General features: G+C 43.0%; 1 protein-coding gene across 1 annotated transcript in view; it reads right to left on the bottom strand.

The window, feature by feature from the left end:
- Nucleotides 1-4608: 4608 nt before the first annotated feature.
- LOC144141186 (cytochrome P450 2A12-like) overlaps nt 4609-25969 on the bottom strand; it is a 73597-nt gene continuing 52236 nt past the window's right edge. The window contains exons 4-9 of the mRNA XM_077672745.1: nt 25692-25798; nt 22119-22423; nt 19789-19907; nt 18473-18731; nt 8549-8739; nt 4609-4926 (exon numbers count right to left, since the gene is read on the bottom strand). Of these exons, the coding sequence (XP_077528871.1) occupies nt 4751-4926; nt 8549-8739; nt 18473-18731; nt 19789-19907; nt 22119-22423; nt 25692-25798 (1157 nt within the window). The 3' untranslated portion in view covers nt 4609-4750. The remainder of the gene's footprint in view (nt 4927-8548; nt 8740-18472; nt 18732-19788; nt 19908-22118; nt 22424-25691; nt 25799-25969) is intronic.

A 25969-nucleotide genomic window follows, 5' to 3' on the forward strand; every position in this document is an offset into this window, starting at 1 on the left:
ACAGTGAGCGGTAGATTAGCAAGATAGCTGTGTTTGGGTGGATAGCAGCGACAGTTTCGGTGTCATTCTACAAAACGGAGTAATGATACAAACATCGTAGGGTACGGTTAAGATATAAACTTACAACATATCCGCATTTATCTTTACTAAACATGCAGGTATTGTCATAATCAGTGCGCTAAGTGATATTACATTTGACGAGTGCCAAGTTTGAGAAAAACCAATTTGTGCCAAACGTATACTTTAGTTGATAAAGTCTGCCTTAATTTCCTCTAGTTTGATTCGAAGACCTTGTGCATGGAGATGATACAAAAAGAGGTGTTATCGTGGATAATAGTCATTACTAATAAGCAAGTTTATCAAAGTGTCTTGTGTGAAATAAACTGTCATGAGGGCTGCAAAATGGGGTGATAATATTTTCAGAGCTAATCACTTTATTTGCATTATTTCGCCTTTCTGCTTCAAAGGATAGCCCGATGCTAGACTTACCAAAATTTGTCCCAGTGCTTGCCTCTTTATCATCAGATACGGGTGCAAGTAGGTCCACGTAAATTTTTGGTTTGCTTGCTCTACTTGTGCATAGGGTTCTTGTTTGCATGCAATGCAGCTTTTGTCTTGCAGCCTTGGAAATACTGTAGTTTTGCGCACCCCAAACACCGGACGTTTCTTTCCTTCTCATTGCAAAACTACTCGATGTGTCCAAACTGAGGAAACTTCATACACGGAGAACGAAGGTGTCGTCGCAGAGTGGACATCTCCACCAGCCGACGCTGATGTGTTTCTTACCTGTGAACTGGTGGTAGACGCGCTTGCTCACTTGGATGACGGCCGTTCTATGCTTCTTGCCCCTCCGTGCTCTAATGAGCTGTGTGTGCTCTCCGTTGGCATTCAGATTATTTTGATTCACGATCTTCTAAAAAATATTTTCGTTCATGATATCTTCTGGGATACTAATATTCCTAAACTCTAAGAACTTTTTCTTAAGCTCTTTCATCGTCAGCTCCCGCAGTTCAATATTGGAGTTTATTTTTTAAGCTTCTGAAAAGCTTCCTTGGATGTCCGCGAGGTAACTACTGCTGTCCTGCTTACCCTTACATTGAAGTCACTCAGGCCCATTTGAGCAAGGTTGATTTTGGGAGAAAATCTTTTTGTTACTTCTGCTGGCTTCAGGTTCTTTGAAGTGATGAGTAACGCTTCAGTTCGCGTAAGATTTTGTAGAGAGATTGTTGGTCTGTTCTTTGCTACCTCTGTGAGTACAATGCGGTAAACCTCACTCCTTACGGGACAACTCAGTGAAGAGCCTCTCTCAGCCCCTCTACTGTACCGTTGAGTTGGGCTGGCTGAAAGCATATAGACTGACTGAAAGCTGGCTGGCTGGCTGGCTGGCTGAAAGCATATAGACTTCAGTTTGAACGTGCCTTCCAAAATGGTTTGTGAAAGTGCCTTTAGTTTGGGGTTATCACCGTACTCTGCACACAATTCTAGTGTTCCCTTCATTACCTTGTCTACCGTCTCTAAATGGCTTTTCATTAACGTTCGTTGTTCCCTGTTTTCCACAGTGCGCTGCATCAAAGCAGAAAAGGAGGCGTCTCTTTGTTTGCTCCATTTTCACACTCAAACCTCTGTCAAAATTTAGGCGACAACCAGAGAGTCCGTCACGAGAAAGCTCCGCGTTCTGCCATGACCTTCGTTAGCCGAAGGAATGTAGGATTTTTATTCTGTTATAATATATCTGAAACCGTGCGCGCCAGGTTCCTGCTCTCAATTTATTGTGATCTCTGCCATAGATCAAAATGCCCTGATTGTTGTTATCTGTTTCATTCTTTCTCACGTGGGCGCGCGTTGAAGGGGTAGAAGGCTATGGAATATGTTGGCGAAGGGTTGGCTGCTGTAAACGCTTTTAATGACGGTAGTATTTATTGGGCTACTTAAATCCAGAAATTTTGGTCTGTCTGTACATCTGTGTGTCTGTATATATGTGACTCGATTCATCACTCGGCCAACGTGAAACAAATTCTGTGCAGTACTCTTATACAGCCACAGCCAAATCCAAATGTCTACGTCTCCTGGCAATCTTCATAGTTGTCAACTTTGTTGATTAAGAACAAAACATTACACGTATATAAGACAGAAAATAAATACATAAGTGATATTCGCACTGTTCCTTTACAACAACTTCATGGATGGTTGATTGAAATGAATTACTGCATCTACTGCTAAATAAAATTTACTCCGTCGCCTGCTGTCGCCCGCGCCACTCTAGCTTCTAGCGACATTTTAAGAAATCAAACGGAAACAGTTACAAATGGTTCCACTTCATTGGTTGCACGTTCCACTTAGAACGCCCGTGTAGTAGTGCAGCGGGGTCAATAAACGTGTAAGTACGGGGCCTCGACTCACGCGCTTCTCCGCCGTACGGCATCGCTGGCATCCAGGAAGCCGGCCTGGAGCAGTGAAAGGCAGTAAAGTTAAATTCACTTGAGCAAACCCCTAGCGTGTTTACCTGTGGAGGAGCGTGACGGGAGAGGAACCGCGTAGAGCTGAGGGGGAAAGCGAAGAGAGACATTTAATGAACAGAGTTTGACTATATGAAAATGTCTTCCGTGCACAGTGGCAACTAATGGAGCAGATACGCGGCCAATTTTTCGCGGAGGATATTGGATGCGTATTCAGTGGACACCAGCAGGTGCGTGCATTGACATCCTAGCCAAGTAACGACTTCGAATCGAACAAAAAACGCGAAATTAACCGCACCGCCAAGCACATTTACGATGTGCGCTTATTCCGGCCTGAATATTGAAACATTTACCATCCTTTCCTACAGAAACTTGTGAGAGAAGCGGGAATACTAAACGTACTGTCAATACCTGCCACCGTGACTCAGTGGCTGAAGCGGTGGCTCAGCTATGAGTTGTGCTGCGGAGCGAAGTACCCGTATTCAGTTAACGGCTACGGTGGCCCGTTTCTTAACGGAGGCAAAAAGTAAAAATGGCTGTTTGTCGAACTTTTGGCGTACGTTAAAGATGCCAGGGGGCCAAAATAATCCGGAGCCCTCCTCTACGGCGCTCCTGATAGTTGTGTAGGTTCGGTGCGTTAAACCCCACAATTAATAAAAAAGTGTATCCAACATTCACTGAAAGTGATTCCAATCAATCATCACGCTTTGAAATCCCGGAGAACGACCCAATCCGACGAGTTTTCGCGCGCTAAGTAAGCGCAGTCACGAGCGATCTAAACAAATATTTATATGCGGTTTATGAAGTAAAGGTATTCTGTTGTACTCCTTATTTTCCAACGATGCGTGTATTTTTTTTTATCTAGAGGTGGTCCTTTTTCACATTTTTTAAGTAACCATATTGACGAAGTCGAAGTCCGGCTGCTGCACGCTGCGTGTGTCTAGAGACCTTATCACAGCTTTTGATCCGACGAGCTGGCTGCGCGAAAATGCAGTATTTTTTGACAGAACGCCATCGGTCCAATAACAAAGCGTTCACGTCAAAGCTAGGTACTACGGACTGACAAAAAACGAAATAACATTGGTGGCAGGATGAAAAAGCACGCATGGAACGGGCGAATAGCAGAACACCGCCTTAATAAAATGCACAGTAATACGGTGCAGTAGTGTCTGAATAACAAAAAAATTGCCGAAGTATCGGTTCACTTCGCTTCATACGTCGTCGAAAGGAGATAGCCTTCTGCGACCCCAGCATGTAAAGCCTCTCTCTTTTTTTCCGCCTGCCTGTCACGTTTTCGCCATCCCGTTTCACCCCTACCACAATAAACACGGCGGACATAAGCTCAGTTTAAGTTAGTTTTGCCGCCTTTCACTCTTCGCACAATATCTTTCGTTACTTTAAGCTATGAACACTCCGCCGAGGGGGTGCCGGGAGCGCCTTTTGTAATCGGAGATGAAATATTTTTTTTCATGGCGTGTTTTTAATTTGCCATTGCAACAATGAAGAAACCGTGTATTTTATTTAGAAGAACTATGCAGATATAACAATTGTATTGACGCCTTGCCTCAGCTATACCTCATTTGTTTTTTTGCTCAACAATGAAAGGCTGTAGACTTAGTAGTATCGATATGGTTTGACTATATAAGCTTCTCGTTGATTACTTTTTTTACCTTTTGTTCGGGGGGCTGATTCGAGGGATAAATGCACAGGCTGGCCAAGGAGTATCGTCTTTAAAATCAAAACAGACAAAACGAAAGCCCGCACGCGGAACATTCGAGAATGGGCACGTCGCTATCTACCTGTTATTCCTGCCGCACCTAAATTGCGAATAACGGTGAATGTTGTTGTCCGGCGCCGTAACGCACAACTAACAAATACTCAACAAATGTCACAATCTTCAGCCTTGTGAGCAATTTACCAGGATCTTATATTGAGCTCTAAAACTGCGAAGAACTATTCGAGATTAAGTGAAGTGGTAACGAAAGACATCATCACCGACCACTATAACTCACTGAAAACAACGTAAGAGCGGGGACAAGCACAGTAAATTTAAAACTCAAACAGCTATTTTAAAAATAAAAATGCGCCGCCTCAGCTCATTGGCAATCAGACAATCTTGTAATGTAAAGTTTATGAAGTAGAGACAAAGAAATATTTTTCAAACGTTTTTTTGGCACTTTCTCTTACACCAATAGGCTTGAAACACAAAAGCAGGTTTCCCATTACCTAAAGTATAACAATGATCTCAAGGGCGACGCTCGACTTTCTAAATTGAAACGTTCCGTCGGCTTTGTCTAGCGCAGTATGAAGCGTAGTTCTTGCACCCTTGGGTTGTTTGTAACTAGTGAGTCGGGCTCCAGGATGATGCGCTTTCCATCGGGAGGTAGCACGAAGAACTTCTGTAGCAGAGACGTCACGAACATAAAGACTTGAGTGGTGGCGTACCACTGGGCAGGACACATTCTTCCTCCTGTTGATCAAAAATAAACCCGTGAATCAATCGCCCAAGTTACCCTGCGTAGGCTGGCTTCGTTTGCAGACAGGTAAATTCACCTCATACAAAGTAACAACTACAAGAGGAAATTCTTACAGCCCTTGTGAGAATGCCCGCATTGGTATTTAATTTTTTGCTATTGCTATTTTTTGCCTATTTTAAGGTAATTAATATTAATTTATACATAAATTGTTGTGCAAACATTGAAAAAACTGCGCTTTTTTAGTGTATGCTGCCGACACTAGAACTAGAACCAACATTACATGAACGTGAAATGGAGACGAACCCTCTAGAACATTTAAATACGTGAACTATAAATAGTTCCTTAGATATTACCGCTTAGAAATCAAAAGCCCTAATAGTTGCACCCTGAAACAAAACAATTGACTCGAAACTTCGTTTAGCCATTGGGACAAGGAATATTGCATTGGTTAGAACGGTAAAAAATCTTGGTGTTCTTTTTCAAAAACAGACGTCCTGAGAGCCCCAATTTGACGCCACCTATTTAATCTTCTGTCGCAGTGTTGGCGTGTTGTGCGGTTGGGTTCCTTGTTGCCGCAAATATGAAATTACTAATATATAATTCACTTTTCTGCTCACCCTTACGGTTTTGTTTCCTTGTGTGAAATATTGTGTGGGACCATTAAAACTTTGGATGAAATTCATACATCTCAAAAGAAGGTCTCTAGGGCAATTGAAATAGTAGCATACTTCGAGCACACGGGCCCCATTTTCTAAAAGCTAAACATGGTTCCTGTACATGAATTGTACAATTCGGTAATACTCGCGCGATATAAATTATATATTAAAAACGAAGACCTGTACTTACCGCAGCGCGCTGGATTAACAACCCGTACCTGTACCGGCGATGCTCGTGTCACGCACACGCACCGAGTATACGGTTGAAAAATGCTTAAATATACCCTACCGACTGCACTAAATTTCTTGCCGGCTTGAAAACCTCAAACATAATAAATAATCTATTTATTGTAACTGCTAAAAGCATTTAGAAATTTTGTTTGTCTTTGCGGTGCCCGGTCAGTGGTTGTTTTGTAGTATGTAATTATTCCTGTTCAGCTCAATGTGTTAATAATGCTATGTGTGCCAAGAAATTGCATTTCTTTCTGACATGTTTATGCTATTTAAGTGATTGTATATAGTAAGGCTAAGTGGGCCAGAAAATGTTCTTCTAATGTACTTATGCCTCCTAAGTTCCAGGTGTAACTATGGCTAAGGTTTCCATAAAATAGTTCCTCTATCAAAACTGTCTTTTTGTCTTGCTGCGAATTGGTCTGCCATATTGTTTAGTTTAAGTATACGTACCTACATTTCAACTGCTTCTGGAATTGCCAAAGGGGCAGAGGCCTCATCAAGCCCAAGGTGGCTTTTTGCCTGCATCCACAGCATAACTATGATGTTGGAATACATACGACTTTGACTTGCACTTTGACATTCACTACTTACTCATTTCTCAGACAGCGGGAATTGAGTGTTTTTGGGTACGTGAATGCCATAAAGGCCGGTATTTATTCTAGTAACCGTGCTTCGAACGCTATGAGAAGCTTCTCGTGATACGTTTCGTCGGCGCCTTTATCCGGGTTATATGAAGAGATTTTGTGTTTAACTGTATAATAAACTGATACTCGTTATAATAATTGCACCTCAAAAAATCCCGATCTCACGATGCAAGCTTTATTGCGAAGCACGACGTGTACGCGCGGAGACAAAACGCCCGTGGCAGGTAAGACGATGCGGACGCCTGCCTTTATTATCGCTCTGTGGGCGCGCTACCACGGAACACATTTTATTGGAAATCGGTTCATAGAAAGTTCCAACAGCGTCAAATTTTTCACGCGTAAATATCGGTTGGAACTTCCACATTCAGTGCTGAAAAGAAAAGGCTCTAAACGTCGTTGTCATGCGCAGTAATTTCTAAGTGTAAGTCGCTTTGAGAAAAAAAGAAATTTTGTTTAGTCGGTTAGACGATGCTAGACGATGCGGATGCCTGCCTGTAATGTCGCTTCGTGGGCGAGCTACCACAGAACACAAATTTTGGGAAATCGGATCACGGAAAGTTCCAACAGTGTCCAATTTTTCACACGTAAATATCGGTTGGAACTTCCACTTTCAGTGCTGAAAAAGATAAGGCTCTAAACGTCGTTGTCATGCATAGTAATTTCTAAGCGAGAGTCTCTTTGAGAAGAAAAAAAAATTGTTTAGTGGCGGTCTAATTTTTACTCTTAGGTGATGTTCGTACGGTTTAGCACTTAGCGTTTAGACTGGACACAGCGCGCATTTAGTTCTGAATGCGGACAGTAGGTCGCATTTATTTCAGAAGAAAGTTCTCGGTCAGTTCTTGTGCACATGCAGGAACACCATTAGGTGATGCGCTTATCAGCCAACAGACCTATGTAGTAAGTTACTTGGTTGGTCAAACATAACTTAGCTGAAGAAGAAATAGCAAATGCTCCACTTTTATATGACCATTGTAAGATTTTATAAGCGCTTTTCAGAAATTTTCCATCTCCAAAATATAACGATGCTTTTCTACCAGCTATGCTGTGTAAGATTTTAGCTCCCGCAGTGTAGCCTTAGCAGAAAAAAAAGTACTAAGGAAAAAGACCGAGCGCTCATGAACGTGCGCTTCGTAAGCATCACGCTGCGGCACCCAGGCTTTTGTGTGGGCTTGCAACACGTGATGAGCTCCCAAAAAAAAAACAGGCAGAAATAGCGAGCGCACAAGGGAGTGCACCTTGTCAGAAGCGTTTGGCGTCGGCAAGCTCGGCCTTGGAGAACACTGACGGAATTTCGCTGCGTGATCTTTTGTGCACTCTTCTATTCGCCAGTTCACGCGTGTTCGCTCGTGAAGTGGGAAGCAGAGACTTGACGCCACTTGACGAAGGTTCTAGCGCGTGCTAGCGCGGTCCTCTTTAGGAGAGATATGAAAGGCTGCGGACAAAACCATGCGGGCCTGGGGGTCATGCACAATTTTCAGCGGCAAGTTCACAAGTTAATGTAAGGTGAAAGGGCGGGTCTCCAAACAGGAGAGAGGGGCCGCCAGCTCCACCATTTCTCCGGCTTTGCGCCACTAGAGGAAGCTGCGGCCATTGTTTTGTTCAGTTCTCCTAAGTCTAGGCCTGGCAATAGAAAGCCCTTCAGAATTTTCGCCCAGCAGGCAAAGTCAAGGTGCAAAATAGGGAACGTTTTTCACCAACTTATCGCATGCTATCGGTCTAGTTGTTACCTCAAAGACACCCCGTGACTAAAAGAAACTTAGAACATGAGCGTAAACATTTTGCGGTCACAAAAGGGAGCGAAAATGTAATAGAGTTCTAACCCTGCTGTTGCAAAATCTCTAAACGACGAATGGGAATGCCTTGTGTTTCAGTTGCGCAAGAAAATTGCGGTTTAAACTCTACCGAAAAGAACGAGACCGTAAAATACCTAGAAGAGAGACTATGTACAGGTGAACTGAAAGGTTGGAAATCACAAAGCTGTGTATTTGATTTTGTGATTAGTCGGCCGAGAATATCGCATTCCAAACAAGTTCAGCGTATTTTAAAAGAGCGTAGAGTATATAAACAATTGTATAACGTACCAACAGAAAATGGCATAAGCACTGGAGGTTTAGGTTTTAAGCTGAAGCCGTCTTCATCAATGAACCTTTCAGGCCAGAACTCTTCCGGGCGGTGCCAAAAAGTTGGGTCCTGATGAACTGCTGCGATGTTAGCAATAACAGTAGATCCTTTCGGTATAACGTATCCACTGTATGAGTTGTCAGCGTGGCATCTACCACGTAAAATGAAACAGCGAAAATGAGTACTATTCACTTCCGGCATTCTAAGCAGCTTAAAAACCGTGTTTTTTCATAAAATGCAATGTACTAGCAAAACGCCAGAGCATATTGTTCCTTTTCTTAGTTTATATTTATGAAGTGTTACACAAGAATGACCACGCTAGTATTGTATGGTACAGTAACGCCTGAGTTTTTCTGCGCCTTTTTTGTGGCGGGAGCCTCCGGTTCAAGGTATTTTTTACAGATGGCCATTGTAATTTTTATTTGCAGAGTAGTGTGGCATTCTAAACAATAATTGGGGTACAAGAATAATGTAACGAAGGAAGCACCAAATTACTCCTGCTCTTGTATATGATAATCAAGTAGGGTGGAACATGCGAGTATCACCACAACTTTGCAATAAATCTTGTCAAAAATATGTAATTGTATGCTCGAGTGCAAAAATATATTCTGGCCTCAAAGCCCAGCTTTCGTGTGTGGCTAAAGCGATTTTCTGATTGCAGTGGGGTTGACTTTGAACAGGACTCCGCATATCACCTCCCCAACGCCTCACGCAGTCTGGCTGTCGGCCTTTTTTTAAAACAACTCGAGTGCTGAATACAAGTTGGGATTGCAATGGAAATTGTTAGAGCACCGGTACTCGTCTTCAAAGCAGAAATTCTTTTTGCGGGCGTCAAATAACCACCACTTTAAATGCTAAGAATCGGGGAGCCATTGCCAGAGTGAATACGGCAGTCCCTACTGTTTTCTTAAGCTTTCGCCACACGGGCATATTTGGTAGGAATATAATCGGGAAAGTATCTGAAGTATACTTTTTGAGAAAACGAAAGCCTGAATACTTTGAAAACTTGGAATAGTCATTAGAATTTTGGTTACAAAATTATGCACTGCTTACTTTTTCCTTATATAAATCTGCGGGTGCATAAACGAAACAAAAAACGCTGTGACCGTAACCCAATGGCTGCATGTGAGGAAGTGAGGCAGAACGGAAGCACGGCAGCCTCCTGTAATTCATAGCTCAGTGCCAAACGCTTTTATTCATTTTTCGCCAACATACGGGTGGCATTGTTGGCTGCATTGCATCTCATAAGAGTAGTTTTGGGGGGTTTTTTACAGTTAGAACTTTTAGGTCATCCCAGCTTACTTTTCCGTGTTGGCAACTTCCACCGCGCGGTAATCAGCGTCATGTGGATATAATGATGATTAGACATTCTTAGTGCACAAAACCTACAAAGGGCAAAGAGCACTACATAAAAGATATTTAACGAGGTTGAAGTGACAGAATATATAAAGCATTTAACTCAAAATATCCGTGAAGCGACATAAAAGGTAATAAAAATAACTGGTGTAAAGGACCAGCTTGTCAAAATGCATGATAAATATTGAGGCGAAAAACTTGACATCGCGGAATTTTGAAGACTGCGTTGATGCGTGTTACGGGTTCATGCCCTAAAAAGTGCGATGGGTGTAGTGGAATGTGTGGTCCGTACAGTTGCGGGAATCATTTGAGGATTGTTGTGGCGAGTGCTTCGCATGCAATTAGGATGTGAACGACGGGTAGGCCCTCTACACCTGCTGCACGGGATTCTCTGAGATCCAGTGCGCACGTGGGCGTGTGTCGCCTGTGTGTGAATATCCCTAATCCAGCTAGGGCAATTTCGATAAATCTGTTGTGTGAACCTTACTCGTGATTATCCTAAGCGGGCTTTTATTAAGTGTAACATCATGTTTGTCGGTGCACTTCAGTGGGTCTTGCCATATTTTGTGATGGTGCTGTGTAAGGTGTGGCTTAATGGCGATGTAGGGTATTGTTGTTAAGTCTACTATATTTGTAAGTGCACAGCGGCGGCCATTATATCCGCGGTCTCGTTCCCGTGATTCCGGCATGGCCGGCTGCCCAGAACATCAGTTGCGGAAAATTTGTAGCATATACAAACATTATGAAATTACAAATAGATTGGCTATTTAGTTTTTTCTGGATCTGTGAGATGACAACGCCCGCACAACCCTCAAAGAGTCTGTATAGGGGATGGACTCATGAATTTGTTTTTGAGGAACGTCATGTACAATAAGTTACATTTCATATCCTTCAGCTGGGAACATAGTGATGTGTCCACTCATGGTTCTGCATGAATTGACATTGGGACCATAAGCGGCGCACGAGACCATAGTGAAGGTTTTCAGGCATCGCTGTAAAATTCAGGGCATTGTTACTTTTCCTGGAGAGACAAGAAGTGCAGCGCCTGGAAGCTTTCGGAACCGTGTTTGTATTTTTGTAAATCATGTAGTCATAAGTCATAAATTTTTATAAATGATAAATACCATGATACAGGAAGAAGTTGCCACTGCGCCAGAATGTCAGTGAATGACAATGTGTACAAGTCTATACATGAGATGGGGATACCTGACGCCTGATCTCTTGCTCTAACTGAAAAGGACGCAGAAACCGATGTGTGAGTTACGAAGAAATCGGAGACGGATGCGACAGTACGAGCTGTAATAAACGAGTGACAATTTTTTGACGAGCTTTTAAAAGCATATAGTAAATCTTAAAAGCATATAGTAAAAGCATATAGTAAATGTTCTAGGTGCCATTTGCTTCATTCAGCCCACAGGCTCTACGCGGACTATTGCGGAAATTCCCCAGAGCAAAACGGAGCACTGAGTAACAAGCATTTGCAGTGATGGGTTCATAGGCGACCCGTACACATCACTGCCTTAGTCCAGCCGAGACCCCAGCAAGGCGGAATAGACGCACAGGACCAGTTGTTTGTATGCACAACGTAAATGCTGACAGAAGGCCTTCAGAATGTTCATAATTTTTAGGCATTTGGGTTTAAATTTTATGAGGTGTGGAATGAATGCGACTTTTTCTTAACAAAGACAACACCTAAACTCTTGTGGTCCTGTATTATAATCTATTATATTTAGGGACTGAGGCAGATCCCGCGCCTCTCGGAGAATACAACGCAGCTACTCATAAAGGGTTATCTTTAAAGCCATTTTTATCTCGGAACAAGCAAGTCTGGTGACCCCAAGCTGGACTTGTGCACATATGGACATATTACATGATTTGAACAAGACTTGCACATCGTCCACATATACTGAACAAGGTATTGATGGTGAGAACGTTTTCCGGTTGAAATGTATCTTCACTTTAAACAACGTACACCTCTACACACCTCATCCAGACACGCCATTCTTTTGCACATGAACCTGTGACTGTGATCACCCAACTCTAACGTAGAATGTCCCTTCAGAAATGTAACTGGCAAGAGCCTTCAACATGTTTCTAGACACATAATTACTTCCGGCGCGTATGATCAAATAAGCAAGCGATGTCACTACGCCTTCCCGACGTAAAAAATAACTGTGACGTAAACGTGCTTATGGACGAAGGAATCATTATTGTACGCTTCAAGGGCCCCTATTTGATCGTTTGAGGATCGCCCCGCCCTGAACCCCCGAAGGTTTTAAATTTATGGATGGTATGAAGGAGCGCCAACTATATTGTTTTGCCGCATTTCGCACGTGCTTTCCAAAAGTCCTTGTCCTTTTGAAATTTTGAAAGAAAGTAAGTTATTCGACGTGGGGTATTTGCGAAGTACGCCCGACGCCTTGTCCTGGGTCTCTCTCGCCCGCCTACAGTTCTCCTTACACCTTCTCCTGATGGAGTTGCACGCAACACCAGAGACCGTGGGAATCGACTTTTCGGTGGCGTCGTGGTTGTGCGCTGTCAGTAGCTGGGTAGCTTCTTCAATGTGTTGTGTAATATAGATGGGTGGTGCAGTTTTGATGTTTCTGTAAATGTGGCCCACATCGCTCTTGCGTCATTGAAGCCATTACGTGAACGTGAACTAGTGGGGTCTGTACCCATGTATTTTAGGGAGGTAGGGAAGTGGTCACTAACATATGGGTATGTGCCAAAACCCCACTCAAGCAATGGAAAGAGAACTGCAGAGCCAATTACCAAACTAAGATGATTTTGAGTTGTGTCCTAGGTTATGGTACGTAGGCTGTTTTCTGTTGAATGTGCATGCTACCGAATATGTTGTAAATTTTCAATGAGAAGAGCTCAGATATATGTGTGAGAAGAGCCCGAAGGGGAATTATGTGCATTTAGGTGCCGTATATTGATATAAGGTTCAGGCAACTCAAGTAACACCGAAATCGGAACTAGATGGCTTGAAAGCAGGAGTATTGTAAAGGGAGGATACCGGTAACACCCATCAAATTTTATTGTGCTAACTGCCAGAACCACAAAAACAGTGTTTAATTGGATGGTATACATGCTATAAATTTTGAAGAGACAATTAATACACCGCCCGAGGTATGTGCGCATCCATCCCTTGTCATTTCTGAATACCATATATTCATCAACAAGTTCGTGTGTTTACTGTTCAAATGCGTTTCCTGGAAACACTTTATCATCGGTTGATTGGCATGCAGTATCGCATATACATCATCAAAAATGTTATATGGCGTCTAAAGTTCTATTGCACTGTGTTTTTTCTTCCCAGTATTTTGTTTGGAGCGACTGGAAATCATCGCGTGTGTGTGAATATGCATGGCCATTCGCGGCAGTGACTCATCTTTTTTCGCTTATCTGGAGGCTTAGACGACAGAACCCAGTCCTTTTGCTGTGATGCAGAAAGGAAAGGTCCAATGTCCCTGTCCTCGTCGGACGTCCCCAGACTACCCAACTGATCGGACGCTTAGAACCCCTCACCCTTGTGGGTGCTCTTTGCTGCACTCGCCACACCCAATAGCGTCGACTGCATCTGGGGTTGCATGGGCGGTGCGGCGAGTGTTTTAGCCGCTGTCCCTCCTTGTTTATTTCCTCGGCGCCCTCAGGATTAGTGAGGGCGGGGGAACCAGATAAGAAAGGAGCTGCATTGGTCCCGACGGTGTATGTGGCCACCGCCACCTTTGCTGGCTGGACCACCGGTGTGGTGGGGAGTTGGGCTGCCGGCGGCAACTCAGTGGGGGCCGTGGGCGGGAGCAGGTCTGACTTGCTGACCTGGGTCGCCTCAGCAACCAGGCGGCGCTACGCACCACGGCGAGATACCTCCCCAGGAGGAAAGAGGTGAACATCTTTCCCTCCTCGGGAAGGGTGATGTTCATACCGGCCGCACTTTGCGAAGGTATGTCAGCCATGGTAGGAGTTATTACCATGCCCGAAACGCTGACACTTGAAACAGTGCCGCGGGTTACGGATGGACGTGCGACAGAACATTGTATGAAGCCTTCATTTATGGGTTCTCGAAAGGTAGAAAGGTCTTGATGATGTGTTTAGTTGCTTTTTGTTTCAAATTGTGGCTTGTGGATACATGCCGAACAGCCGTAACGCCCTGATTTCTTAGGCCTTCCAAAAAGTTGGCATAGGTTACGCTAATCCGACCTGCCTCAGACATCCCACCCTAAGAGCGTTGAGGTTGCAATGGGGTCGGATCCTGATGTCGCCATCTCCAAGGCACGTTTGTTCTAAGACCGTTGTTGCTTGTATCTGGGTGTTCATTTCAACCAGGTGTTACCTGTTCTGAGTTTCTCACCATCAGATTTCTTCTCGCAAATTGTCGGAAGGAGCGGAAATGAACTTTTTGTGGGGACCCTTTTCAGGGTCCGATCATGGTCTGGGGGGATCTGTTTTCCCGTATGCTGTAGAAAAAAGGTGGGGACAGGGGTACTGGCTCCCTGCTTGGCAAACCGAGAAGGAGCCCATCGGCCGAAGCTTTAACAAGGCTCCGACTGCTACCGTTTGCGGTTTCTTATTTTCCACCTACAAACACATCGCCACTGTAGGCTACAGCTTATTTTGGGGGGCTCGGGGCCTTTGATGTCGCCAACACCGTCACTAGGATTATTCAAGGTTCCCCGTGCGGGTTAAGTGGGTGTGGGTGTGGGCCACCTTTACACAGCAGGTTTTTCTAGAGATAACCAACAACGAGTATTCTGCGCTGCATGTAGATGTTGAGGGAAACTCAAGGAAACATGCTGTTTTTACTTTCATTAACTGGTAACAGCCTGGAACTAGCGGTAAGAACCGTGATATTCTATTTCCTTTGAGCATACATGTATTATTGATGCAATGCAACCCGGTGGGTCATGTTTTGAACACAACTGCTGTCAGGAGTTTTGCGTCTGAAATCTGTATTACACGCGTTTACGTCGGCTTCCAAGCAAATAAAAATTACTGGTTTCCGCACTTATACATATCACCACTTATGCAGCTTCCATACATGTACATGCAGCTTCCACATACAGTGTTGGTAAGAACTGCGGACAGATAAAAAAAGTTGCTTTCTAGCAAGGCGTCATGTGTGAGACTCTGATCGACTGCGCCTTTATACGGCATGTACACTGTTTGTACTACTTCTCTAGGACATGCCAAAAGTGCGTAAGCAACAAGTATTACAACGTAGATTGATTGATTCTGATTCTGGGGTTTAACGCGCCGACGCAACGCAGGCGATGAGGCGCGCCGTAGTGGAGGGCTCCGGATTAATTTTGACCACCTTGGGATCTTTATTGTGCGCCGAGATCTCGTACACACGGGCGATTTTGCTTTTCGCCTCCATCAGAAAAGCGGCCACCGCGGCCGGGAATCGAACCCGCGACCTCGTGCTCAGCAGCGCAACGCCTTAGCCACTGAGCCACCGCGGCGGGTTATTACAACGTAGAAGCTTACGTCTCGAGTGAGGCTGAAACACTTTAGGCAAAAAAGGTAGAAAAGATACGTTTCTTCCTTATTGGCATTAAATTCTTTCTTTCTTTCTTTCTTTCTTTCTTTCTTTCTTTCTTTCTTTCTTTCTTTCTTTCTTTCTTTCTTTCTTTCTTTCTTTCTTTCCTTCCTTCCTTCTTTCTTTCTTTCTTTCACTCTTGCTGGTTTCTTTTCTTACTGGTCAAGTTTGTTTCTTACTCGTCTTACGTTTCTTTTTTACTAGTCAAGGTTAAAGGTTAAAGTCTTACTTCGAAGATTTTGTGTCTCAGGCACCTTCGGCTTGGCGTAGAAAATTTTGACAAATACTGTACACTTCTTGTATTTGCTTTTGACTACGATATTAGGCTCTAAATGCCATCCGATGTCGCACTCATATAAACAGATAAAATGAAACAGCGCAGAAATGTACGAGGGACACAGAAGAAATTCACAAGACAGGCACTGACTCACAACTAGTATATTACTGCGAAGGAACACAAATATATCAGGTGTTTTTTCTTCAAAATAAGCGAGATACAAAAACCGAAACTAATTCAGATAAAATTACTGCGACAGAAAAACTCGGCAAATTTTCCGTGAAGAAGTGGCAAAAAAATACGCTAGATGGCATACATAAAGGCCTTTCTCTTCTAGAAGAGCGCCAGAGAAAGCTGGCTTACACATTCGCCTGACTTGTCGAAGTCGTGGTCCACTGGTAAATGTACCGCTTATTTACCGATAAGATAGACTGTTTATGAGCAGATATCAGAGGTTCCTACGGACCACTGTTACATGGGCCTCTTAGAACCACTGTTACACTTCAGCATTTATACCCACCAACTCGCCCAACTATCCATTTTGTTGCATGTAAATAGAGTTTGCTTTACTCCTCGAGGATGGGTGCGTTTACAAGTACCCAAGTGTGGATTAATAAAATTTATTTTCTGACATATTTAAAGAGGGAATGCAGACAAAAAAGTGTGGTTTGTTCGAAAAATTGCCTCCTTTGAATCTAAGTGACCCCACTTTTAACGTAATCAGGAAAAAAGGGAATGGCCATGCGACCCACTACCTCATTTCCCGCAACAGAAGTTGAAATGTCATATGTGCCATCTCTGCGATTGGCTGAGACCGGCAAAAGCAAACCCAAATTAGGCACCGCTTATAAGGTCTCCCAACGAGCTATTCGCGCGTACATTTAGGGCACATTTTTTTTATAACAGTCAGAATGGCAGTGTGCCCAATGGAAATTATGAAAGTACTTGTAACCATAGAAGTACGATGGGTACTGCTGTTGATACTGCGTGCACTATGCCTATTTTAGCTGCGTAGCACTGCGGCGCTTTGCGGTTATTTCAGACGACATGGGCGATTGGCGCAAGCGACGGTGTCTTACGTGACCATATTGGTCGAGCGAGCACCACGTTTCATGAAACAAGTATTTTCGACCTTAGTAAAAACAAGCCAGATACAAATATGGTCAAAAACAAAGCAAAGGCTGGAAACAGCCAACCCGAGTATGGTGGCGCCATATATGTTGTGTAACTGTAAACAAGTCTCGGGGGCAGCTTGAAGACCTGCTTTGTGATGTCATTGTAGACGTCATAAAAACGCACGAGTTGGCTGGAGAATCAAAATGTGAACCTACAATGATTATGTTCTCAGTGAATGAAGCATTGATAGCTCTAGGACAAACGCTATGTGCACTATAAACACGAAATCTTTCGAATACAACAAACTTTAGTTTTTTCTATATGGCAACTTCAGTGATAAAGGTTGTTTTGTTCTCAATCCCATAGCGAACGTATGCCTATATATATACTTACATAGAGACGCCAGGAGCTGCGCCAGACGGAAGAATGTTTTATGGCGTTTAAACGTAGTAACTACACGAGTTCTAGGAGACGGTTGGCCTTGGAAAGTACTGAATATTTCAGACGGCCTACATTTTGGTACCAGCTGTCAATATGCCTCATGATTGACAAACCAGCGCGGAAAAAACACGGCACTAAAAAGGAACGAGAACTACACAAATCAGCACTGTCTCGTCTACTTCTCGTTCTTTTTTTGTGCTGTGTTTTTTCTGCGCTGGTTTGTCAATCACAGAACGTTCGCCAACTCGCCCAAATCACCGTCTTCTTGTCAATCTCTCCCACAAACGAAAATAGTTATTCATCGATCAGCATATACCACAGCGCGTGTGTCCCATGCACAAACTTTACGTCAGGAGCGGCGCGTAATAGCCCTTACAATACTTCCACCATGGCGCGAGGGCTTAAAGACGTAGTGATAAGTATAAATGTTGACTTACGCACACAGTTCACTTGAACAATAAATCCGCTTTACATACATTATGTTAATAATTAATTTACAGCCATTGAGGAAGATCCTCAAGGTAATTTCACGCCTCTAACACTTTACCTTTTTCTTCAAGTACCAATGGAATGTTATTTGCACAAAGCAATCATTTTGCTGTAATGGTGTGTTATTCTTGTGAACGTGACTGTGTAGACTCCAGCGCATTTATGGCTGTCAGCAGGAGAACCCACATGATTTCCCTCTGAATTATACCACTGAAGCATAGGTTACGTAAATAATATAGCCGCATTCGACTGGCGAGCGTTGTTCATAGCATTTGATGGCGCCCAACACACAAGAATTCGCCCTCGGTGGTATCATCGACTCCACTTTTTCCGCAAATATGTGAGAAAAAAACACTGGCGGATGTGCAGTTGCAAAGAGAATGCCAACCGATATGCAGCGAGCAGAGCGTTATGTTTGAAAAGAGCGTGGTAACAACAGAAAAACATGTGATTCAGCAGACTGCAGACGCTTCGTTTCCGACTGGAGGACCCCACCGGTACAACATATTTTGCATTGTGTGAAACAGCACCAAGCAACGTTGGGGCAGATAAGTTTCTGGTAAATTAGGCCTCCTGGATTTGAAATTTTCTACACTGTGGGAGTAATGTATATTAAAAGAAAAAGAAGTCATTGCTTTACTTATGTAGTAAAACGTAACGTACTCTCGGGGCAAGGGAAAAACACCGGGGGTTCTCCAGCGGTAGGTCTCCCAGATTGTGGCCATCGTGAAAGGCATCTGGCTCATGTCTTCCCGTTGCGGAAACCTGTCTTGACCTATGACACGGTCTACTTCCTCATAGATCCGTCGCTGAATGGTGTCTCTGTTGTCGGCACAGATAAGCAAGAGCCAGTGCATTGTCTTTTTGACATTATTGACGCCTGCGCCGAAGAGGGCAATGATGTTGCCGAGCAGATTGGTGTCTGCAAAATAAATTTTATTCACGTCTTATCAATGTGGCGATGCAAACGATTGTCTAGGTTTTGAGCGGCACAGATTAACGTACTGCAGATAGTTGCAGCTGTTTGACACGGCACTTTAACTCGAGAAGAAAACCCGAAATACTTTCTTTGATAACTGTTCCTGTCTAAATTCTGGCCTTCAAGCGAGAATACCACATTTAATAGCAATTTTTTATTTTGCGCGATTTAAAGCATAGCAATTGGTCTCAATATGTATGTTCAAGTTGTGCATATCTACCTATTAGGTATTCCTAAAAATAAGACTAGTTTTATGTAAAAACACCAGTAACTTAGGAGTAGGGTATCAACTCCCCGAAAACAGAGTTGAACACTGTTAAATCAACAAGTACTATCATAAAGAGTGACTGATCAAACAGTTTTGCATCGCCTTAGGCACACAGCTGATCGGAACCAATGGGCGTAACCTCAACGATATGGCTTGCCATAAAACGTTTATACACTGAAGCACAACACCAATTCCGTGTGTTCCAGAACTACCGACTTGAGGCTCCTTGTATATGTCCAGAATCAAACGTGGTGGCGCATTACGCAACAGGATGAGCTGAATTCGGATATCTGAGCCTTAGTTGTGAGGTTATATGCAGACATGATTCCACGGTTCGAGATACGGCTTTTGACATATCCGCTCCAGCTTTTATGGCATTAAAAATGGGGCTAAGTTGTATAAGCTTTGATTATAGCAGTCTCCAACAAAGAGCTTTGATGGCACCGCGGCTATTATGCACAACACACCTGAATAGACGGGGCACGCCATTGGCGCCATCATGTTGTGCATAGATCGTTGGCACTGCCCAGACAAAAATGACCAAGGGGTAACCAGCAGCCATTCGCGAAGAGCGTCCTACTGAAATCATTCGAATTTATGCAGAGTAAAACTCAGAAAGCCAGCACGACTTCCTTTGTGCCATTTCCTAAAATTCACAGGGCCAGAATCTGGGCTTATTTTGTAATTTATTTCTGTGCTCTTATCACTGTATTTTTCGCAGCGCCAACTTACCCGTAAATTTCGAGTCCATAATTTGCTGGTGATCTTGCATTTGCTTCAGGTACTCGCAAACAAAATCCTGATGCCTTTCCCCCAACAATCCGTCTTTCTGATGACGTTGAATTTCTTCTCTGTAATCATGTCACAAAATCCACATTTGGTTCAGCGATGCCGGGACTCCAACGAAATAGGGTATTTACGTAAGAGGATCCATGCTGTTTCTTTCGGACTGCAGTTCTAATGACTAAATTTGTTCAGGGCTCGTAGACACCATCTCACTTTTTGTGCCTTTCGTCTCTACGATTTAGATTTTTTTTAATCAGGATGTATATTGTGAATCTGCGTCTGTGAATCTGTGAATAAATAAATTAACCCGCGTCGTAAGTCCAAACTACGTTTTGTCTACAACTGGAATGGATGACCCTTCTGCATAATCAGTTATGTCTACGTGACACCTGTAGTATTGATATGGTTCTTATCAATAATTCAATGTGTAGAGTACTGTTTTCTGTAATTCATGAAGGTTTCAAAAACGAAAACTTTTCCTACTTTGAGAACATCTTTTGTTCTAACCAGTCGGCACGTGGTAGAGCAACATATGTTTATGTGCTGCTCTACGAAGAGCCGACTGGTGGGTGATCTAATATAACACCACGATTTCTTTGAATGTTGGAAGCGCCTATCTTAGTGGAGGGTTCATTACTCCCCGCATCAACAAAACTCAGATTAGCGCTATTTATATCACCTTTCATAAGCAACCACTCTTCACCCATGCAGTACCTCAGGAGTAGAAAAGCGTTGCTTAACATGTACCGAGTGCACTCTGGAGCAGGAATACCATACTGCGAAGGGTGCATATATTTGTTCCAGGCCCGCATGTACAGTTGTAATTCGTTCGAGGAAAGCAAAGCAAGACACAATTAAGGAGAGCGATAGTCGTATAAAGTAAATCCCCTTGGTGAAGAGAGGAATGGTAAAGGCGGGAAGCTACCCCCATGCAACCTGAGTGAAAGACAATCCAAAATTTGAACGGGTTCGACCATGTCCACATTGCACAATATGAAAGACGCCGCCTTCATAACGCGAGAGACCCAGGTTCGATTCTGGCAAAGAGAAGCGTTTTTATTCTTGAGTTGCTTCTTGCGCCTTCACTTATCATCCCCATCGTTTTGTGTTTGCCATTGTGCAAATTTGGCTCTTCTGCAGTGCGTTCGGCCACCACCTTCAAAGACATCAATGAGGTATAGAAAAATTCGCTTTAAACGTAACACGACTTCCCTACAAACACCTTTCGCACTTTCGCAGTGTTAGATGCTTATTTAAGAATAAAAAAGTGTTTATTGTAATTTTTTTATTTCGAGCTTTATTACTGTTTGGAAGGAACAGCTTGTTATAAATTTTCGTTCACCTCACAGCCAAGTTTTTTTCGCACACATCAATTTAAATTTCGGCCAGAAGGTATTTTTATGAATACCCGAAGCCCATCCTTCTTCCTAGCGTTCTAGGCTTTTGCGTGCGGTACGAAGCAAGTTCTGTTTAAATTATATTTATTTGATGAAATATCCCTAGCCAGGGAGCGCTTTTTACACGCAATGGGTTAGGATGAGTATTTGTAGGTTTTGTATAGTATTGATCTCACTGAATTGAAAAAACGCACTGCGAAAACGTTTTTATTTTGAAGTTTGCAAAGAGAAAATCACACAGGCGCCAGAAGCACATTCCTCGTGTTTTGTTACGTGCGCAATCTAGAACAAATTTTACGTTTTCATAACAGCTTGCCGGCAATAAAATTCTGGAACAAAATTCTTAGTGGCGGGTGTTTTCTCTAGAAAATCTGCACTATTGAACTGTTTTGTCACAAAACAGTTGCAAAATGATGATAGTAATATTACTCCGGGACAGGAAATGAGCTACCTGGATCAGAGAACCAATAAAGAAAAAGAAGGGGACTTGAGCTGGCCATGTAGTGAGAGGCACCGACAACCATTGGACACTTAGGATAACAGAGTAGATACCGAGGAATGACTTTAGAAGTAGGAAAAGGCCTTTGACCCGGTGGAGGGATAAAATAAAGATATTCGGGGGTAAACTTCCGACTCGAGCATGCAGGAGAGGAGCGGTTGGAGGTCAATAAGAGAGACCTTCGTCCTGCAATGGATGTGCGAAGGGTGACGATGATGATGATGGTGTTTATGATGATGAGTGACAAAATGTATTAAACTTTTTTTCACATTGACAAAAATGACTATTTAGACTTCGCACACTTGTGGAACCAGCATAGGTTTCAATCTTGCCGCCGTACTATTGGCTTTTACTCAGAGCGTTGGTATGAAAGTACTCACTTTATGAAGAGTTCCAATTGATCGTAAGCTACCTTCATTTTCCTAGAGGTTGTGAATGGCAGCAGTTCCGCGATCTTTACGGCTGCGTTCGGCAATCTGAAGAGGATTTTTTTTGGTTGGACGAGTTTATCCAGTTGCCCCAGCTTCTCGAACCAAAGTCGGTGCCTCTCATCTTCCATGTTAAAACGCCTCCCAAATACGAGTGCCGCGATGTTGTTTGAAATACTCGACTTGAGGAGGGGGTCCGCGTTCACTGGCACCCCGCTCAATTCCGCAATTCTCTTCCTCAACCGCTTGAGCTCGTCCTGTAAAAGGGATAAGAAAATCCCGTCATTGGAGAAACAGCGAACAGCACTCAAATGTGGCATAACGTAGACAGTCGAAAGAAAACAAGGGAAACGGTTGTTCGGATGCTCGCCGACCGGCTGGCACGCATACAATAGGCAGGAGCAAAATGACCCATTTAGCGACAATGTGCCGTTGGTTTCGTATTTGGTGTTGTCCGGCCCAACATGTGGCCCGGTGGTATAGCGTAGAAGAAGCATTTTGGTTAGTACCGTAGTTCTACCCGGATGTTTATACTCAGGGAAAACTTTCTGTGGTAATTCAGAGAAAGCTACGCGAGGGGGGGCGATTAGCGACGTCAACAAAGCTAACCGTATGCTTGGCTATTTAAAACGCAACTTTCATTCCGCCCCGTCGTCCGTAAAACTTCATTTTTACGTAAGCCTTGTACGCAACTTGAATACGCATCATTCATATGGGATCCTTCCACGGAAATTCTTACTCATTTGCTGGAAATGTTTCAGAACCACTCGGCACGTTTTATTAACTCAAACTACCACAGAACAACCAGCGTAACCACAATGAAAAACAATTTGGGCCTTCCACTACTAAGTTCACGTAGCAAAATCGCACGTCTCTGCCTCTTTCATAAAGTTTTTTTCCACAGCACTTTGCGAGATTGTTTAATCACTTCGCCATCATATGTATCATCGCGTCTGGATCACACGCGCATAGCCGGCTTCATCAGTTGTATTACTAAGGCTATTTTTAATTCATTCATCCCGCGTACGTCCAATGACTGGAACCACCTTCCACGAGACTTTGTAGAGATTAACAATGTGAATTTGTTTCGCTCTGCATTGTGTAGTGTTACTTCAATTATTTTGTGCACGCGCAATTTCTTGCGCGTGAAATGTATTTAAATTACTGTATTACTCCCGAAATGTATGTACGTGTACAAATTTGTATGTCTGTAGAAAAAGTTTAAGTATTTTCTTCTACATTGCTCGAGCCACCTTGGTAATATTTTTTAAATACCGGCCGGTTTTCATGCTTTTCCCCCCTTAAATGCAGTCCCCTCTCTAATGTATTACCCTGAGGGTAGCAATAAATAAATAAATAAATAAATAAATAAATAAATAAATAAATAAATAAATAAAAAAAAAAAAATAAATAAATAAATAAATAAATAAATAAATAAATAAATAAACAAAAAAAACTGAAATATGGCTCAGTTGACGTTTGCGCGCACGACGCACGCTCTTTCACCGCAAGGGGACGACAAATCGGCCTTCCAAAAAGCTCAATACACTCTGCCTTGCAGTAGACCCAGCTGGATATATCCTCTACATGTGTTTCGTACCATAACTCCAACCCTTGGCGGTAACGTTGAGGCCAAAGAAGACATTACCAAGCAAAACTGTTGATCCCAGCAATCGATCATCTACGTCAGTATCGCCTGTGCTGTAAAACGTACGAGGTTTGCTGGGCGGCAAAAGGAGAACTAGTGGCGTGAGTGACTTCTTTTAAGAGGAGGTGGTGTCATGGTGGCGCCTTCAAGGAGGCGGTCACTATTACAATACGTGGCCTGCATCTGTGACCAATCTGTGTTCACAGCTAACACTGGTTCAGGAATGGGGTCGATGGGACTAGGTCGACGCCGCCGACTTCATCACATGATACGAGGCTGTACATTATATTTACAGGGTGTGTTTTCGGATATATACAAGGCATGCCAGGAGAAAAAGAACAAATAGGTAGCCATAAAGTGGAACAGCTCGTGGGAGACAGACGTAACGTACTCGTCCTGAATAACGTAAGGTGGCTAGTTTGAGTATTGGGACTAGTTTGCGTTTGAGACTGAGACTGGGCTCGTTTCCGTATTACAGTGAAGGAGAACAACTGGCTCCTAAAAAACTGGTATGGCCTGCGTATTTCTTTCTGTCAATATTTTTCCGTTTTTTAAGTAAATAAACTTGGGTAATACAAGCGCTCGATTTGGTTTTATATTAGTGCAGCCACGGTGAGAAAATATTTTGATACACCAAAACAGGGCTAACATGCATTCTAAGGAGGGACACGATACGAGCACCATGACAGACAAGATTTTTGTTGCATGCGTATATAGCCGTTCTTTTGAAACTCTGAATTACCATGTTGTGCCATCATATCCACTATTTTCGAAATAATAATCAAGAATAGAAAACTACTTGAAACATTACGTCACTGGCTTTTTCCTCTCATGCTAGACCCCAGCGAAAGATGTTTCGCGTCATTTCGAGCTCCTATATTTATATTTACGAACACTCACGCACGTATTTGGCAGGAGAATCTTCGATATACCAAAAAGAAGCAGAATAATTTACTAGCTGTGAAACAGTTACTATCCTTGAATATGTTAGGTTGCTCTCAGATATAATAGAAAATAAAATCTTTGCTGGAACACCAAATATGCCGCAATATAGTAAAGTATGCCAGCATTGACAAGTTTAGTTTCTGATACCAAGAACAGAACGTGCACGTCAGTAATTCATTGCAATTTTATTTGCGTTTTCAGCATTTTCCCAGTGATAAAAACCTAAGAGTCAGAAGAAAATGCTGAGTAGTGAAAGGTGTTGTTAGTTTTTAGCAATTTAGGCAAGCTGTTTCTTGTCTCCATCTATTTCCCAACAGATTATTTAGTTATTTCAAAAGATGTGAGACAATCCCAAAATATTTCAACTTCTATTGCTAACAGCTCGTATGCATGTGTGCACTTTCTCAACGCATACGTTTTCTCGTGGACATGTTTTCAGGTTTCTACCTATCAATTCTCGAAATGTGTTATATTAAAGAGAAAAATTCAGGGTCAGATAATGAATAAAAAAAAACACAACATAACAGCTGCGGCTGTCTGTGCTAGACGTCTTTGTCCTGCCGTTGAGGTATATATTTTGATGATGGCGCAATGTTACCATGATGCTGATGATGCTGATATTCAGAGTATGGTGCTATTCCCATCCTCAGTAAAAATCACGGGCTCAAAAGTCTGTGTAATGAAGGCACTGACAGAATGGTGGCAGCCGTCACACACTGACTCGTTTCACGACGGTAAATTCGGCGAGATATTTCCGCCTCAGCTACAACTATACCTTGAAAACGCATATCTACAAGGTTTAGGCTTACATTGCAATTCCTACGTTTTTTTTTATAAAGCACTACTGGGCGGTTGGTTTTTGTTTCAGTGTATTCAGAGGCAAATTTTTCGTCCAACCACGAAGTGGAAAGAAATGTATGTAGACCACTTACCTCGAAGTTGTCGGCGATTACTTTTTTTTCGATGTCGACACCACCAAGAACCCGCAAAAAAAACTTTCTGTTAACGCTCCCGTCATCGCCGTTCAGAAACGTCACACCTAGGGAGAATGTCAGAGGGTCCGTATGAGAATAAACGAAAATGTAATCCTCTTCGATTTTAGCTCCACTTTGATAATTAGGTACATTAGGTACAGTAGGTACATTGTCTTATAAATGTCTGTAGAAATAGGTGACTGACAAAAAAAACCATTACGCAAAATGCAGACACA

This window comes from Haemaphysalis longicornis, unplaced genomic scaffold, assembly GCF_048455015.1.
Source record: "Haemaphysalis longicornis isolate Haplotype H1 unplaced genomic scaffold, Haemaphysalis longicornis Haplotype H1 scaffold_6, whole genome shotgun sequence".
In the NCBI taxonomy this organism is placed as follows: Eukaryota; Metazoa; Arthropoda; class Arachnida; order Ixodida; family Ixodidae; genus Haemaphysalis; species Haemaphysalis longicornis.